Below are 18,276 nucleotides of genomic sequence, written 5' to 3' on the forward strand. Positions count from 1 at the left end.
TGGATGGGTGGTGCATGACCTCGTGCACTGTGATTCCACATACTGTGAATACAGTACATAATCTTTTGGGAAAAATAGCATCTGGGCAGGACCCCCTCAAACCTTTATATTTTTTTTAACCTTAGAGGTATAATAAAGAGAAAATTTTAAAGACATATACTACGGATACAGCTAATATAACAAAGATATGGTCAGTCACCCCAAAAACAGTAGACGACATGCCTGATGGACTTAAATAGCAGGGGTTCTGAGGCGCGGCAACACACTTAGAGTGTCCCTGCCTTCCAGGCTGCACCACATGTGTTTAATGGTTGCCAGTATTGTATTATTCCAGGCTTTGATGAAGAAATTTATGGCCTGTTGAATGTTATATTTCTTCCAGAACGCAGCAGCTGTCATTATGGTGAGAGTTGCAGGTATGCCAGGTGAAACAGTGAGTCAGGTGGGGCTGTGAAGGTGGAGGGGGAGTCAGCTGGTGAGTCAGGTGGGGCAGTGGAGGTGGAGGGGACAGTGGTGGATGAGTCAGGGGAGGTGATGAGGGAAGGATCCTTCTTCTCCTCCTCGCTTCTGCGCAAATTTAATTTTTGGCAATTTCCTTCATCTCTTCTTGTTTGTCTGTTTCATTCCTCATCTTGTTATGGATGTATTTGCAGTATAACAACTTGGCATTCACGAAATAACCGTTATTCAAGTGAATCCAGACGTTATTATAGAAATTGGGTATCTATTCTAACTTACCATTATTGCCGAAAATGTTACTGTCGAAGTCGTCATGTGCGAGATCTTCCTGTGGACTCCTCTTGAGCATCTTCCCCACGAGCCTCCAAGTCATGGGCTTGCCATGATGGGAGGGGGGGTCACGTAGTCTGGGAAAATAATGGTTTTGGGCCACTCCTTGCCTTTGCCTTGCGTATTGTGGGCTAGACTCGCGCATTCAGAGTTTTATGGTTATGATTTTTGGTCACTCGTATACTCTGCGATTCACACATTGTGATCATGTGTACTGTGCGAGCCCACTGTAATAAATACAGTATACAATAACATCTAATGAGTGATGAACTACTTTGGGTTATTAATAGGTACCGTACTGTACTGTAATGCTGTAGTACATAAACGTATGGTATTTTCTAAATGAGGTGTATTAGTTATATCAGCAGTATTACATCAAGCATCTGATATTGAAATTTTAAAAATGTGCTGTAGACAATGATTTTTAAGATTTAACAGTTTGATGGAGTGTGTGGTGAAATGCTGAGGTATGGGGGTGAGGTTGTTGTGGAGTGGATATGGAAGTTGTGTAGATTGGCTTGGGAAGAGGGAAGGGTTCCAGGGGACTGGAAATCAGGTATAATTGTTCCTTTATACAAAAGAAGAAGGGAGAGAGAAGTATGTGGTAACCATAAGGGTATTTGCCTTCTTAGTGTGACTGGTAAAATATATGGTAGAATACTCATTGATAGGGTTAGGCATATGACAGAGGAGCTAGTTGGAGAAGAACAAGGGGGATTTAGGAAGGGAAAAGGGTGTGTAGATCAGATATTTGTTCTAAGATGTTTAGTGGAGAAGTAACTAGAGAAAGGAAAGAAAGTGTATGCTGCCTTCATAGACTTGGAGAAAGGTTATGACAGAATAGATAGGCAAGGTATGTGGAAGGTATTAAGAGTATATGGAGTGGAGGGGAAATTGTTGAGCGCTGTGAAGAGTATGTACGAAGGAGCTATGGCTACGGTGCGAGTGGATGGTGAGCTGAGTGAGTTCTTTGATCTCAGTGTGGGACTGAAACAAGGTTGTGTAATGTCTCCATGGCTGTTTTAATATATACATTGATGGAGTTGTAAAGGAGTTGCAAGGTAGGGCAGTGGATGTGGGGGTGTCTCTAATGAATGAGGGTGAGATTTGGAAGATTCCGGTGTTGCTGTTTGCAGATGATACAGTATTGTTGAGTGAAGTTGAATGGGAGCTGCAAGGTTTGGTGAATGAATTTTGGACAGTGTGTAGGAGGAGGAAGCTGAAAGTTAATGTAAACAAAAGTAAAGTAATGGTGTTTGAGAGGAATGAAGTCGCAGAATGTACAGCGAGGTTGGATGGTGAGGATATGGGGAATGTGAGTGCATTTACCCCCTGGGGGTAGGGTTTTTTTTCAAGAATACTGTACTCCCCCAGTATCCCTGCTTGTCTTACAAGGCGACTAAATGGGTTGGCGGAGGGTTAGTGCCCCTCCCCGGAAAACAACTAACTAAAAGGATGACCAAGAAGCCTCGGACAAGGACTGACTAAAAGATGACGACCAAGGACCGGACAAAGGACATGGTAATCGGAACATGGAATGTAAGAGGTGCGAATGATGAGGTGAAAGAGAGAGAGATTGTCCAGGTGCATGAGGGTGCAAAAGTTGATGTATGTGGAGTAACTGAAACTAAATAGAGAGGTGAGAGGGTGAGAGAATGGGAGTATGGATGGGGTATATGTGCAGGAGTAGGTGAGAATGAGAGGGCAAAAGAAGGAGTGTGTATAGTTGTGAGTAAAAGATGGAAGAAGAACATAAGAGAGTATGGATCAGTTGGGTCAAGGATTGTGTGGGTAAGATTGAAAGTTGGAATACAAATGTGGGCGATTGTGTGCGTGTATGCGCCAACGCAAGATCGTGCAAGCAGAGTGAGAGAAGAGTTCTGGGCAAATGTGGAAGTGTGCATGGAAAAGTTTGGAAGGAATGAGAGAGTGTTTTTGATCGGTGATATGAATGGTAAAGTAGGGAATGTGAAGGTGGATGGAATACAGTAGTTGGTGAGTGGGGTGTGCCTGCTGAGATAGATGAGAATGGCAGTGCGTTAGTGGACATTGTGCTGGGAGGGGGTTGGTGATAGCCAATACCCTCTTCAGGAATAAAATGATCCACAGGTGTACATGGCTAGTGATGAGAAGGGTGGGTGGTGAACTGAATGAAAGGAAGGCAATGATTGATTATGTGTGTGTGGATGAAAGGATGCAAAGATGTGTAATGGATGCAAGAGCTCATAGAGGTTGGGGGAGTGGACTTTCTGACCACTACTTGATGGTGGCCAGAATCAAGATCCAAATAAGATGGAGAAATAGAAGAAGGGAAGGACGGGAAGAAGGAGTATTTGCAAGGAGAGTGGGAAGGTTACAAGAGGATGAGAAAAAGGCAGAATATAAGAGAGAAGTGGAGGAATGATTGGGTGAATATGAATTGGAGCAGATGGGGGACGTGTAAGGTGTGTGCAGGATATTCACAGAAGAAATATGTGCAGCATGTGATGTGGTGTGTGGGATAAAGAGAAGATGGAGGGGGGTGCAAGGAACAGCGTGGTGGACTGAAGAGGTGAGACAGTCTGTGGCACAAAAGAAGAAAGCATACAATGAATGGATGAGAAATAGGGGTATGGAAGAAGTTGAGAGATGGAATAGAGAGTTATATGTAGAAAGAAAGTGAGTGGTGAAAAGATTAGTAAGAGAGTGTAAGAAGAGAGTGGATGAAGACTTTGGAAGGAATTTGAGTGTAAAGTGGAGGGACTAAGAAAATGTTCTGGAAAGAGGTGAAGAGAGTAAGGCAGGGTGGAAGTGAAGTTAGCAGGGGAGTGAAAGATAAAAATGGTAGATTACTAGTGGAGAAGGGAGAAAAAGTGAGCAGATGAAGAGAACACTTTCAGGCATTGTTGAACATAGAGGATGGAAGTGGTGCAAGTGTAAGTGGCTGGGGAATGGCTGGGAGAAGTAGGGAGATGAGAAGATAAGAAGAAATCAATAGGATAGAAGTTGTGGAAGCAATGAAGAAAGTTAAATTGGGGAAAGCCTCAGGAATTGATGGAGTGTGTGGTGAAATGATGAAGCATAGGGGAGAGATAGTAGTAGAATGGATGTGGAAGATGTGCAGATTGACCTGGGAGGAAGGTAGGGTTCCGGAGGATTGGAAGTCAGGTATAATTATTCCTTGTTCAAAGGAAAAGGGGAAAAAGAAGTTTGTGGTAATCATTGGGGCATTTGTCTTCTTAGTATAATAGGAAAAGTGTATGGTAGGATACTTATTGACAGAGTTAGGGAAATAACAGAGGAATTAGTTGGAGAAGAACAGGGAGGCAGTAGGAAGGGAAGAGGGTGTGTAGATCAGATATTCATTCTTAGATCTTTAGTGGAAAAGTTTCAAGAGAAGGGAAAGAAGTTGTGTGCGGCTTTCATGGATTTGGAGAAAGCATATGACAGGGTGGATAGACAAGGATTGTGGAAAGTATTAAGAATATATGGAGTAGATGGGAAGTTGTTGAATGCTGTGAAGAGTATTTATGATGGTGCTAAGGCTGCAGTGCATGTGTATGGTGAACTGAGTGAAGTTTCTCTTTGAAGGTTGGCTTGACACAGGGATGTGTCATGTCTCCATGGTTGTTCAATCTGTACATGGATGGGGTAATAAAAGAGGTACAAGGTAGGGTAGTGGATGTTGGAATGGCCCTGGTGAGAGAGGGTAGTGTTTGGAAACTCCCTGTACTGTTGTTTGCAGATGATACTGTGTTGTTGAGTGAAGACGAAGGGGAGCTGCAAGGCTTGGTGGATGAGTTTGGGAGAGTGTGTAAGAAATGGAATCTAAAGGTGAATATAGTGAAGAGTAAAGTGATGGTCTTTGAGAGAGGTGAAGTCAGTGAATGTACAGCGGGGTTGGATGGTGAGGAATTGGAAAATGTGAGTACTTTTATGTACTTGAGTAGTGCGATGAGTAAGGATGGAGGTTTGGATGGTGAAGTGCTTGAAAGGGTACAGCAGGGAAGAAAGGTTGCTGGTTCCTTGAAAGCTGCGATAAGAAACGGGGAAGTGAGCATGGAAGTGAAAAAGTTACTACATGACAGTATTGTGATACCGACTCTAACGTATGGAAATGAAGCTTGGACGTTGTTGGAAGGGCACAAGTCAAGAGTGAGAGCAGTGGAAATGAGTTATTTAGGAGGAGCCTGTGGAGTCACATGTAAAGACAGGCTAACAAATGAGGATATAAAGGAGCGTTGTGGTGTGGATGTGGATGTGATAGGAAGCGCTGTGAGGAACACACTGAGGTGGTTTGGCCATGTGGAGAGGATAGAATGTGAAAGACTGACAAAGGGAGTGTATGTGAGTGAGGTGGAGGGAGTGGGAGGCCGAGGATGAGATGGAGGGATGGGGTGTAGAGGTATATGAGAGAGGGGTGTTTGAGTTGGGAGGAGGGCAGTGAAATGGTGGGGGACAGGGCGATGTGGAGGCGATTTGTTTGTGGCCACCCCGAATGGGATTGAGGCATCTGGCAATAGATAGATAGATTGATAGATAGAGTGCTTTCAAGTACTTGGGTAGTGTGATGAGTAAGGATGGAACTTTGGGGGATGAAGTGCGTGAAAGGGTACAGCAGGGAAGGAAGGTTGTTGGTTTACTGAAAGCAGTGATGAGAAATAGATAGGTGAGTATGTAAGGTAAGAAGTCACTGCATGATAGTTTTGTGATCCCTACCCTGACGTATAGAAGCGAGGCGTGGACCTTGCAAGAGGGGAACAAGTCAAGAGTAAGAGCAGTGGAAATGAGTTACTTGAGAGGAGCATGTGGAGTGACATGGAGGGACAGGTTGACGAATGAAGAAGTGAAGGAATGTTGTGGGATGGATGTGGATGTGGTTGAGAAGATTAGGAGAAATACACTGAGGTGGTATGGACATGTTGAGGGAATGGAGAATGAAAGACTGACGTCACTGACTAAGAGGGTGTATGTAGGTGAGGTGGAGGGAGGGAGAGGGAGGGGTAGACCGAGGATGAGGTGGAGGGATGGAGATGAGGGAGGGGGGGGTTGAGTTGGGGGGAGGGTAGTCAAATGGTGGGTGACAGAGTGACTTGGAAGCGTTTTGTCTGCGGCCACCCTTTGCGGGATTAGGGCGTCGGGTTACAGATAGATGGATAGATAGACATTTACCCTCGGGTCTGTCTGTTGTAGAGCAACCAACAGGCTGTGAAGTAAACAGGGATAAGTTGACTTTTATTTGGTTAAATTATAGTCTCTTAAATGTGTGTAAATATCAGGTATGTTTTTTTATGGAGTGTATAATTATATCAGTAATATTACTTTGGATATTTGACTTCAAAACATTGACAAATATTGTACTATATACTGTAGGTGGTATACAACAGCTCTTTTATTTTATTTCTTTCGGGTTCCTCTGTTTGGGAGTCTCCACACCTCCCAAGAATGTTCCAGTATTACTTGGGAACAGCCTGAATGCAATCCCGAATGAAGGTCCTGGAAGGGTGGTTGGGGGCAACTGCGAAAACGAAAATGTGTGTTTAGATCTGTGTAGGCTGTTGGGGACGGCATTGGGGAAGACAGAAAATGGCCCTTAGAGTCAGGAGTTGTAGCTGAGACTCATATTATTACAAATCTTACAATACATCTTGTGGTTCTTTTTATCCCTGGTAGCTTCTGGCAACTGTTGGAAAGTAATTAGCTGGTTTTGATACGTATTTTAGCTTCCAGTTCCTAGAAAACTTAACCAAACCATGGCCACAGGGATTCTATAAGAGGAAATAAGATGTTATATGTATGTATTTATGGCATGTATGTTCAGCTGGAATGCATGTGTTGTAGACTTGACAAGAATGGAAAGGGAGGTAAATGCTAAGCTGAAAGGAGAATTGAAAAAGAGAGAGAGAGAGAGAGAGAGAGAGAAGGTGGTTAAATGGATAATAAAGAAAGGAAAGATAGTAAGAAGTGGAACAAGAGAAGATTATTGACAACTGGAGATGAGGAGATAAACATAGAGATGAGCAAAGTCAAGTACCGGGTAACATTTAAGGTAAGTAACATTTAAGGTGTGGTAGGTGGTGGCAACCATCATCCACTCACTTGATGTAGTGCTGTCTACTTCCTCCTTAGCCATTATCATTCTTTTTCTGTGCCTGCCCTCCTCTCTTCCTATTTCTCCCATCTTTCCTGTCACTTCTTATTGCTTTTCTTTCCTTTTCAGGTGGCTTTACATTGAGTGACAAGCCAAATGGTTTCCCGTAAGCCAAGAAACCATTTACAACGCTGGGCAGTAACCATATAACCAAACCGTACGTGCTCCCTACGTGTCAGCAAGTGGGTTGGTGGAGGGTTAGTGCCCCTCCCTGTAAAACAAATAACTCAGAGTCAAATGGCCACCCCTTACGGGATTATGGGGTCTGGCAATAGATAGATAGATAAATAGATAGAACATTTAAGGTAGTACACATTCCAGGGCCATCAAAGAGTAAAGGAAAGGAAGTAGAAGAATGGATAAATGGTAATAGTATTGCATGTTCAACAGACTTGTAAGAAGATTGATGTTATGTTCGGTAATAATGTCAGTTTAGTAGAGAGTGTGAGGGAAATGGGGGATAAAGGAAGGGGGGATAATGATGTTGTGGGTCATTCCATGCAGATGTCAACCTTTAGTGTCATCTGCAGAATGGATCAAAAGTATATAAAGTTTATATAGTTTTAAAGCTGAAACATTGAATTTTATGAATCTGGACAGAAAATGATTCTAAAGTGTCTACTGAGAGTGAGGTACTAAATAATATTGTATCATGTCACTGAAGAAAAATTCATGCTGAAATTGGTGATTTTCCTATAATCATTGACCCGAGTATGTACAGGACAGTATTTGTTTGGAATGCTGTCATTGGCTTCTATTGAAATAGCATTTGTTTGAGTTGTCACTACAATTGTTTGCATATATTTTGTGGTCAGACTGTGGCACAACCTTGAAGTGGAAGTACTTCAGGAGTAGGGTGTGTGACTTTTTTTAACGTTTTTTTCCATGGACAACTTACGAATTGGAGAAAACAAATATAACTTTACATTATAAATAAGCATCGTAGTGCCTTACTAATGTAACCCAGTGATATCTTGTAAGAGACTGTGGTTGGCCATATGCTCTGTCACACATGTTACATGCATAGCTTCAGGAACATTACCAGTACCAGTACCTGAAAAAGATGTAGCTTTTCTCACGCACAGCTTTAAACAAGAAATCACTGCAGCAATGCTGAATTGCAATTACAGATTCATTGTGTTTGCAATTAGTATGTTACCTATTAGTTTTTCTTCTTTCCAGACTTTAATTTGATTATCTGCTGAGCATATATACTCTGTTCTATCACGTCTCCAGTGACGCCAGCTGAAAGAACGGAAGTACCACACAAAGAAGAAGCAAGAGAAAGAGTTTAGGAAGAAAAAAGCTGAGAGAAGTTGAGGCCAATGTCAAGAGGAAGCAGCACAGGCAAGATCAAAGCGACTCACAGCACTCAGGGTGAGAAGCTACAGCATAACTCCAAAATCACGCTCTTATGAGACTGGGCATACACCGTGATTTGAGAATTTCGCGATTTAGATATACAGTAATCTTATGGGGAAAATTACTTATGGGTCTGTTAACTTGGAAAAGTTGACCCCCTTCTCCCCAAACCTACATCAAGCTGGTCACCAGCAAATGCTAATAACCTTCATGCTTGGCCTGGGAAGGAAGTGCAGTGATTAGCTTATAGTAAGTGCTGTGATTGAATATGATTTGTTTGGTAATTGCCATGCTTGACTAAAATTGGTTTATGCGAGGTAATGGTGGTGTGTATTACACAAGGCATTGGAAAAGTGTCACTTCTGATGACTGCATCCCTGAATTTTGTGTCATTTTCGCTATTTACCGATGTTGCAAACTTGCATGATAATTGCCATGTATTATGACTCTGCTATTTAGAATTGTACGATTTAGGAGATTCTGCCATATAGGGAAAGGTAAAGCGTGGCACAAGCAATGATGACAGATGATTCTGGTCCCTCTGTACCTCAACCTCATGAAGAATATAAAAGTCGCCAAATACTAGAAAAGGCCATAAAGTGGACTTGTTCTGCACTTCCAGGAGTCATAGGAAAAAACAAGCTGTCATAGTAAACTTAGCAGAAAACGTAGGGCCTTCTGTATCCCCTACACATGCAGTACAGTGACCTCATCATGGACAGATCTCAGCAGACCATGAGAGCTATGAAAGATTTCTTCTTACAGGGTGACATTTCAAGACAACTGCCAGGATAGAAAGCTGTGAAGTCAATAAGAAACGTGGAGGCAGGTGAGAAAGAGAAACTTGTGAAGTGGCTCTTGATGAATAATTTAAGGGAGGCACACAAACTTTTTAGGAGCAGCATCAAGAACATAAAGTAGGCCTCTCTAAGTTTTGTGAATTTTGCCCTGTGGAAGTGATGTTAGTGTTTAGTAAGCTTCTAGAGGTATGCAGCTGCCCATACCGTGAGAACATGAACTTCCTGTATTCATCGATAAAGTAGAAATCTCATTTTAGTCAAAGTGACTTGGTAGCACTATCTGTATGTTACTCAGAGAATACTCAGGGTATGAAAAACCTTTGTACCAATTGTCCAATTGCAATAGAAACACCTGCTTTATTTTTAGAGTGCATACAAGAAGAAAATGTAGAGGTAACAGTAAAGAGGTGGAATGGGGGTACATTAACATGAAGAGAAATGGATGTAACAGAGCTCTGTGATGAGATCAGTGCTGAAATGTTTAAATATGTACCATTAGACATGTACTGTACAATGTAAAGCAGCAATCAAAGGCATTTAGAGAGACAAAGGAAAGTCTGTCTGATGGATGTATAATCCTCCATACAGATTTTGCAGAAAATTATGCTGTAAAACATGAGCAAGAGATAATGGCAGCCCACTGGACCTCAACTACTGGTGCATCTGTGACTATTTATAGCCTACTGCAGTTAGCTATTCATTATCTTAAGGATGGAGAGATTGGTACAAATGCTTTAGCAGTAATATCAAATACTGTACAATGTCACACTCAAGTCTTGAGGTTCAGGTGTTTAATAGTGCCATTTTTGAGCATTTGAATTCTTCAGGTACTCATTGTACGCATATATCATTGTGGACCAATGTGGCAGCTGCACACTTCAAGAACTGGTACTCTGTAGCACTTCTAACATTTTACAACGATATATCGGTACACAACTGCACTGCTGAATGGAACTTTCAAGAAAGTTACCATGGCAAAGACCCCCATGATGGGATTGGTGACCTACTAAAATGGATTGTTTATACATGTGTTTTACAAGGTTGCTGTACAGTAAGGTCAGCTAGGGACTTTTATTACGAGACAGAGCAAATAACAGATAAAGCAGAGCTACTATATGTGTCTACTGATGATAAAAACACTCAGAAATTAAAGTATGTAGAGATCTTGCTAAACTGTAAGGCAGCAAAATCCATTCAGCTGTGCTGATCAATTGAACCTCTTAGCCATCATAAAGTTGCACTGTATCATTATTTTGATTGCAGACCAAACACCATTTAAACAGTGTTATCTTCAGCAGATTGACATTGCCACACTGTAAGTTGATTCCAGTAATAGCAGTGATAGAGAGAGTACACCATCTCATGCAGAAATATCAGTCATTCATGGCATTACCTGAGTCTAGTACTGATACCGAGCTAACACCTAAACTAGCCCCAGTTAATAATGTACTGGTTAATTATACAACCTAGAAGTTGTCTAAACATTGTGTTGCAGTCATAGAGTCAGTGCCTGGAGATGGTACGATCAGAATTACTCACCTTAGAAAGAGGGATATCGGCAGAGTGGGTCATACTCAGTTTCATTTCCTTGACAACCTAGACAGAGGTGAGATAGCAGAGGACATGGTTGTGCAGGCTTTGCCAACTCCTCAAATATCAAGAATGGTGCATACATTCAAAGGGGTGAATTTTCCCTACTCGATCAACTAGTCTACATTGATATAACTGTAACAAGAATTGTCTTGTGGTTAGTTTAATATGTAAATTTCACATCAGTACATGTTTTGTTTATGTTTGTGATACAGTTACTGTAACTGTAATACGAGTTGATTTCATAATCATATTTCAGTAAAAACTGCACAAGTAATGTTTCTTACTTTTCAGTTAACGTGTGACGGACATATTTTCTATAACAGCACAACAGTTATTAGGAATAATCATATTTGCTGGGTATGGTTATGACATATTGATATGAAGCACTCCTTGATTGAACCAGTAAAATTACAGACTTAATGAAATTACAGTACTTATGCAGAGTACAAGAGGAGGTAGCATCATGGTAATGTTCCCCATTCTACTTTTGAAAATGTATATAACATCAAAATAAAACATTAACAATCCGACTTTGGTATGATGTCGTGTGTACTGTTGGTAATATAGCTTGCAAAAGCCATTTGGTTTTATTGCATACTTTTGCCAATATAACTGAGAGTAGTTCAGTAACTTGTGTCCACATGTAACGTTCTTCTCGATGGAATGACCCTTTTACAAGAATAATCAGGATGTAGATACAGTATTCGTAATATACCGTACCGTAAATGCTCACTTTACCATATCCCGCTAGGCCAGATATCAGATTTCATGAACATTTTGAGATCACTGGACAAACCATCACATATACCGGATACCATCTTGTAAATGAGAAAAACCACACGGACCATCCTGACATCTCTGGCCTACCAGATCAGACTGGACTGCTTCCTGCATGCGTGGTGACTCAGAACACAGTTATCAATGCTGGTGGCAAAAATTTCATGAATTTGGGGAGGCAGCGAATAATGATTGTGTGCAACGTGCATTTTACGAAAAAGAGAGTAGGCTGATTACATATGAGTCTGGGGGCAATAGTAGCCAGATTGGCTATTTCCCAGTCAAGTGGGCTGATAGGAGGGTGGTGAAGGAAGTTAAAGTTATAGGAAGTGAAAAGTGTGTGCAGCAGCATAAATTACTGGTACAGTATATGACATGATGCTGAAGGAGCAAGTGAAGAAGAGGACCTATGCACCCAGGAGGAAAATATGGAAGTTGAAAAACCAAGCAGTAAGGGATGCCTTTTCTGACAAGAGGAGTAGCATGGTGGCTGAACTAGGAACTTTTGATGGAAGTGTTAATGAACAGTACAGAGCTTTTGAGAGCTACTGATTTAGTGTATGTGGATGGACAAGGGATCCTCCAAGACATGAGGTAACATGGTGGTGGGATTAGGGTGTGGAAGGCCACACTTAAGGAGAAAAGAAGACTTTTCTGGGAATGGAAAAGGAGTGGTAACAGAGAAGTGTACTTGGCTGCAAAGCTTAGGGCTAAAAAGGAGGTATACAGGGCATAATCTGATAGCCAGAGACTTTTACTGGATAACTTAAACTGGGCTGAAAGTAAAAATATGGTATTGAAGGTGGCAAATTAAATGAAGAGAAAAAACAGGGATACCATAAGTGAGCAGTGTGTGAAGAATAATGAAGAAAAGGTAGTGGTGGACAGTGAGGATATTAAGGATGCTTGGAGAGAGCATTATAACCAGTTGCTAAATGAGGAGTGTGACTGGAACAGGGAAGGTTTGGAGTTGACAAATCCAGTGTTTTGCCCATGATCTTTGATTGATGCTGTGACTGTGAGCAGGATAATAGGCAGGTAGCAGTTGGGGAATGTGGCAGATGTGTCTGGGCTGACTCCTGAAATGTTGAAGGCCTCAGGAGATATAGGATAGGGTTGGTTACTAATTTGATAGCTTCAGTTATGTATGAGTGTGTTGTCCCAGATGGCTAGCTGAAGAGTGCGATTGTAAATGTGTATATGGGGAAAGGTGATGCTCTGGAAAGAGGAAATTATAGAGGCATAACACTTTTGGACCAGATAATGAAGGTAATGGGGAGCCCTAGAAGCTTCTTTGTTCCTTGCATTAAAAAGAAAAAAATTACAATGAAATGAACCTTGCAGCTTTTTAAAAAAAATTAATTAATTAATTTTTTAAACCTAGCCTTCTTAGGGTGACTTCAGGCATTGGTTAGAGGGGTAAACAGGATGAAGTGCAAGTAATCTTTTGTTGCTTTGTCTATTATAATTGTATCAGGAGCATTGTGGCAGGGGCCTGGAGTTTGGCTGTCAAGTGCAAACATTTAAGGCAAGAGTATCTAGTCACTCATCCATGAGTGGTGTTGTTATTAGCAGTGAACCTTATCATTCTTTGGATGTACACCATGGTGGCCTTATAATGTTGAATGTTGTCATTCAGTTGAACTGACAGGAGTCCTTCAGTAAATCATTGACGTGTGTCACTTAGTGTAGACACCCTGAGGTAGCACTGCAGTACATAATGTGAGTGAAAGGGGGGTGCCTCTAATTACAATAAATGCATTGTTATTTATTTCTTGAATTATTAAATATTGTATCCAGATTCTAGGAATTTGAATAATTTGTGGATGATTGTGTGGCCTATTTCACTGGGCAAGCTGTTGATTGTTCTCTTACTTTTGCACTCTTTTCTTGTGTGTGGATTGTACATCACCTAATCTTGAGGTAGAAAAAACAAAAAAATAGGTCTTATGGGGATGTATATTGTACAATATTCAGATAGCCCTCATTGTATATCAGTTATTTACTCCAAGGTATCACAGTTCCCATATAACTAGGGGTATCTGTATTGGTAACTTGGATTTGTAGGTGGTTAATGGAGCTTTAATTCGCAATCAAATGAAATATTGTTTAATTTTAATTAAGCTGTCACCAGATGATTATGATTATATGTAACTCTGTCATTGAAAGGGATTGGTGAAGGCTGTATCTAACCTCATCAGTTAAAAAAGTCTATCCAAAGCTGAATAAAAATGAAAGGGAATAGGAAGAATATAGTATAGAGTACATCATCAGATCCTCGGGATTACCTGGTACTTTTGTACAGAAGTAAAGAACAGTGTTTAAAAGAGTGATATAATGAGGACTTTTTGTATTTATTTTTAATCCCATCTTACAGATGGAGTGGAATAATCGACAGCCCATAGTACAAAAATGGACCACGTTTGGAGTACAGCAGATACAGCTGCAACAGCAGCAGCAGCAACAGATTCAGCAACACCAGCATCAGTTACAGCATCCACAGCCACAGCAACAACACCCGCAGCAGCAGCAGCCAGCACAAGGAATGCCTCAACACCTTCACCACTCCACACCCACACCTACACCCACCATGACACAAATTGCTCCCAAGATCAATCGCACTGGTGGATCAGCAACTCCTCATTGCCTAGTTTGTAATGTCCATCTTGGCATGTTTGCAAAAGGTGGCATGGAGGTGTTCTCAGAAAAGGTAATGTACAAGTTTTCACTGAAGGTAATATATGAGGCCCTGCGTGCAAGAGTATAACCATGCGCCACCTTGTTGAAAATTGAGATAATGCTATCCCACAGTCCCTTAGAGTATGTACTTTCATGTGGACTTGGTGGATGTGATGTATGACCTAAGACATAAGGGCAAAAACCCATAAAAATAACATTGGGTTTACATCACCAACCTTAATCAAATGCTTTTCGCCACTGTGTTGGAGCAAGAGTATACCCATGTTCCATCCTCACGGAGAATGGCTTCTCAGCGCGCCATTGTATGTGTACAGTAGTGTTAACAATCACCAAGGCGATGAGGATAGTCTCATCCCAAGCCGTTTTGCTGTGCTGTAGTAATACTAATGCTCTTGTCCCAAGGTTTTTCTGGCTGACCAAGCGGTGTGCACGCTCTGTTGTGTGTGTCATAACCTACGTAATTTCGGTGGTTATAACACCACAGCAGAATACAGTGTGAGTTTTGACTTTGTTTTTTCAGTAAAAAGAAATAATAACCTTTCATAACTTCCCATGGCTTTGTGTTCATTAACTCTTTCAGTGAGGGTAGTTTTTTTATTGAACCATTGTATTTTTTATTGCAGCAGCCACTGTATTCATTAATAAGAGTATTTATGTAAAACATCATTATTTGTAGTATAATTGGTGTTATTTTGTTTGGTATTGCATTTAATAGATATAAAATGTCTATTGTTCACATATAAACAGAACAACAAGGACCAGGTGAAAAAGAAAATGCTGCGTATTGGTAATTTTTTTGAAAAATTTATTAAATGTACTTTTTATGACAATAACCGGGCATATTCATAACCAACCATTGTACAGACATTCAACTTCATCTTACAACATAAAGGAACTCACTAGCTATTGTCCTGCGGTACTAGTTTATGCATAAAAGTAGCAGCATTGTATGCTAATATGTCGATTTTTTTTTTTTTTTTTTCCGGGTAAAAACAATAGTACCTTTACTAAAAAGTTTTTGGATAAAGTAGAGACAGTCAGCTTTAAGATGATGTAAACACCATTATCCTAAGTATAATAGTTTTTGTGATATCGTTCTTCAAAGTTGTAAAAACTTTAAATGCTATTTCTGCCACTTTTAAAAAATGGCACGTGGGTATACTCCTGCATGCGGGGCCTCATATAAGGTATCTATCCCTTGCAGTCAGTGACATCTTTTTATATTTTTTCTTAGGGACACTCATCATCCACTCATTTGATGTATTGCTGCTCTCGAGTGGCTGCCCTTTCCTCTCTTCCTTCCTTCTTTCATCCTTCCTCTTATGTCCTTCTTTCCTTCTTTCTTTCCTCTTCCTTTTGTCTGCAGGTGACTCTACATTGAGTGATAAGGCAAATGGTTTCCTGTACACCAGGAAACCATTTACTGCTGGTACAATGGGTGGTAACCATGTAACCAAACTATGGTGCCTGGTGGTTTAGTGGGTAATTAAGGAGCTCCACCCAGATTGAGCCTGTGTCGGTTTGTATCCACGGGGTGGTTGGGATTTATTGCCCATGTAATGCCACTCAGGGATGAGTGAGGCTGGTCACTCATCTTAATTGTCAGGATCAGCTTGCCTAGCCCTGAGCTTCTTTGCTCCTCTTGAGGCAGCACAGGATTAGATGATGAGGATGGTGAAATGCGGTTACTACTACTAGACATTTTACTCAGCTAGGAGATGGCCTTAGTAGTGGAAGAATTATCCACTCCTCCAGTTAAAAATCTCTCCTGAAATGAATAATAGGATAGGATTTGTTTCTTATATAGTATTGCCACTCGGTGGCAAATATCTGGACTGAGTGGACCATCCCCAGGCCTCAGCACTCCTCGTGGGGCAGTAAAGGATTAGGTAAATGATGACTTCACCCTTGACCTTTCCGTCCACTTCTCACAGTGTTACTTCAGCAGGCAAGAGGTGAAGCTATGAAACACCTAATGTCTGACTTGTGTCATATCTCTGATTGGGGTAAAAGTATTCTTGTTTTTAATGCAACAAAAAATCAGTTTGTGCATATTTCAACCCATCAAAATCATCCACAGGAGTATCCCATAAGTTCTAATGATGTTCAGCTCAATCCTGCATCATTTTTAAACATACATGAGGTTTCAGTCTCTCAGGATTTATCTTGGAAAGATCATACAGTATTACCTCTTTTGCAAATCTGCTTCCAAGAGATTATGTGTGCTACTCAGACTCCTTCTTTACCACTGCACGTAGACTTTATACATGGGTTTTATTCGCCCTTGTATAGAGTACAACTCTTATGAATGGGGAGGCTCCCCACGTACAGCTCTTCTCAACTAAGTGGAGTCAAAGGCCTTTCATCTTATTAACTTCTCCTCCCCATACTGGCACCCTTCAACCTCCTTCTCTTTGCCGCCCTGTTGCATCTACTTTATATCTTTTTTCTATTGCTACTTTAATAGTCACTACTCCTCTGAACTGTCTGCTTTCATCTCTCCACTGCTGCAGCACTTGCGTGGCACCTGTGTAGCAACAAACTCTCATCCTTTCTCTGTCCAACTCTCTAATGCAAGAGTTAACTTTTATTTCCAGTCCTTCATGTATGCTGCAGGTCGCCTCTAGAGCTTTCTTCCTGTGTCTGTATTTCCTACTGCCTATGATTTCCACTCTTTTAAATGCAGTGTGTCCAAGCATCTCAAAATGAACAGATCTTGAATTTGGTCCTGTTATTTTTGTATTTTCTCTTGGAAAGGACTGTCTTGCAGGCTTCTTGCATTTGGTTCTTTCTTCCTTGCATAAATAAAACAATACGGTATATGTAATGTATGTTGCACTTCATTTATTGATTTTGTAATTGTTGATGATAATTAATATTATTCTTTATGACTGCAGACATTTACTCAGAAGAGAAGAGACTTCCAACTTGAGAAGTTAGATGTAGCTTTCATTTACTTCTTCACTGTTATTAAGTTCCTTCTAACTTGAATAAATCTTCTGGTGGTAGCAAGAATGCAGTGTGCAACAGTTGCTGCTGTGCCAGCAGCGACTGTTGCTATTTCCAGGAATGCACGTTGGCGAAGAAGTGACAGTGTGGCCTTATTCTTTACCAACATCCGCAGCCTTACCACAAATTTAAACTCAGTTCATTTTTTCCTTCAGTCCATATCCCCTTTGGCCCTTTTCCTCACAGAACCACAAATCTCACCCTCTACCAATATATCTCCATTTTGTTTTCCCGGTTACCATCTCCTTACAAACATCCGTAACATGGGCGGTACCTGTTGTTATATCAAATCCCAGTATGCAGTTGACACTATTTTAAACTTCACTTCATCCAGTTTTGATTACTCATTATATAAATTAAATTGTCAAAACATTAGCAAATAAATTTGTGTAGTTTATCGTTCACCCAATGTTTCTTCGGAACCCAGTGTATTTGATTCCATATCCACTCAGTTGAGTAACCTTGACCTTGCCCTTGGCACCGAAATTACCATTTTGGGTGATTTTAACATACACAATGTTGAATGGTTATTGTATTCTGCCCGGACTGACAACGCTGGTCTAGAGTGCGAGCTGTTTGCGGAATCATTTAATCTCACCCAGTTGGTAAAGCAACCAACCAGAATACCTGATAATTCTGACCATAATGCCCATCTCTTGGATTTATTCTTGACAAATAATCCAGATCAATACAGGATAGAGGTACTGTCACCACATGGATTCTCTGACCACAATCTCATCAAAGCCTCATTAGTTAACCCTCCCACACCTCCCCGTTCTGAACCTGTCAGGGTGACCTGATCGCACTTTGATAGGGCAGACTGAGATGGATTTAGAAATTATCTTGCTGACATTCCATGGGAGTCTTTCTTCTCAAGTGATCCCAATTCTACCCAGTCCCACATTTGTGACATAATACTAGCTGGTATGGATTTATTCATACCAAGTCAACAGTTCACTAAAAGATTGAACTCTCCAAAATGGTTTGATGGCAACTGTGCCAGAGCAACAGTCCAAAAGTCATTAGCATATAACTCTTACTTAAAATCAAAAACATCTGAATCACTCTCCCAATTTAAAATTACTAGAAATCATGCAAAAGCTGTATTAAATCTAT

At 40.9% G+C, this 18,276-nt stretch overlaps 1 protein-coding gene across 1 annotated transcript in view; it reads left to right on the forward strand.

Moving 5' to 3' along the window:
- Positions 1-13,828: 13,828 nt before the first annotated feature.
- The window catches only part of LOC145391899 (uncharacterized), a 41,678-nt gene continuing 37,230 nt past the window's right edge, over positions 13,829-18,276 (forward strand). Inside the window, exon 1 of the mRNA XM_080266396.1 lies at positions 13,829-14,161. Within this exon, the coding sequence (XP_080122522.1) occupies positions 13,829-14,161 (333 nt within the window). The remainder of the gene's footprint in view (positions 14,162-18,276) is intronic.

This window comes from Coenobita brevimanus, chromosome 20 (genome assembly GCF_032717465.1).
Source record: "Coenobita brevimanus isolate Jiangsu-jjx chromosome 20, ASM3271746v2, whole genome shotgun sequence".
NCBI classification, from domain to species: domain Eukaryota; kingdom Metazoa; phylum Arthropoda; class Malacostraca; order Decapoda; family Coenobitidae; genus Coenobita; species Coenobita brevimanus.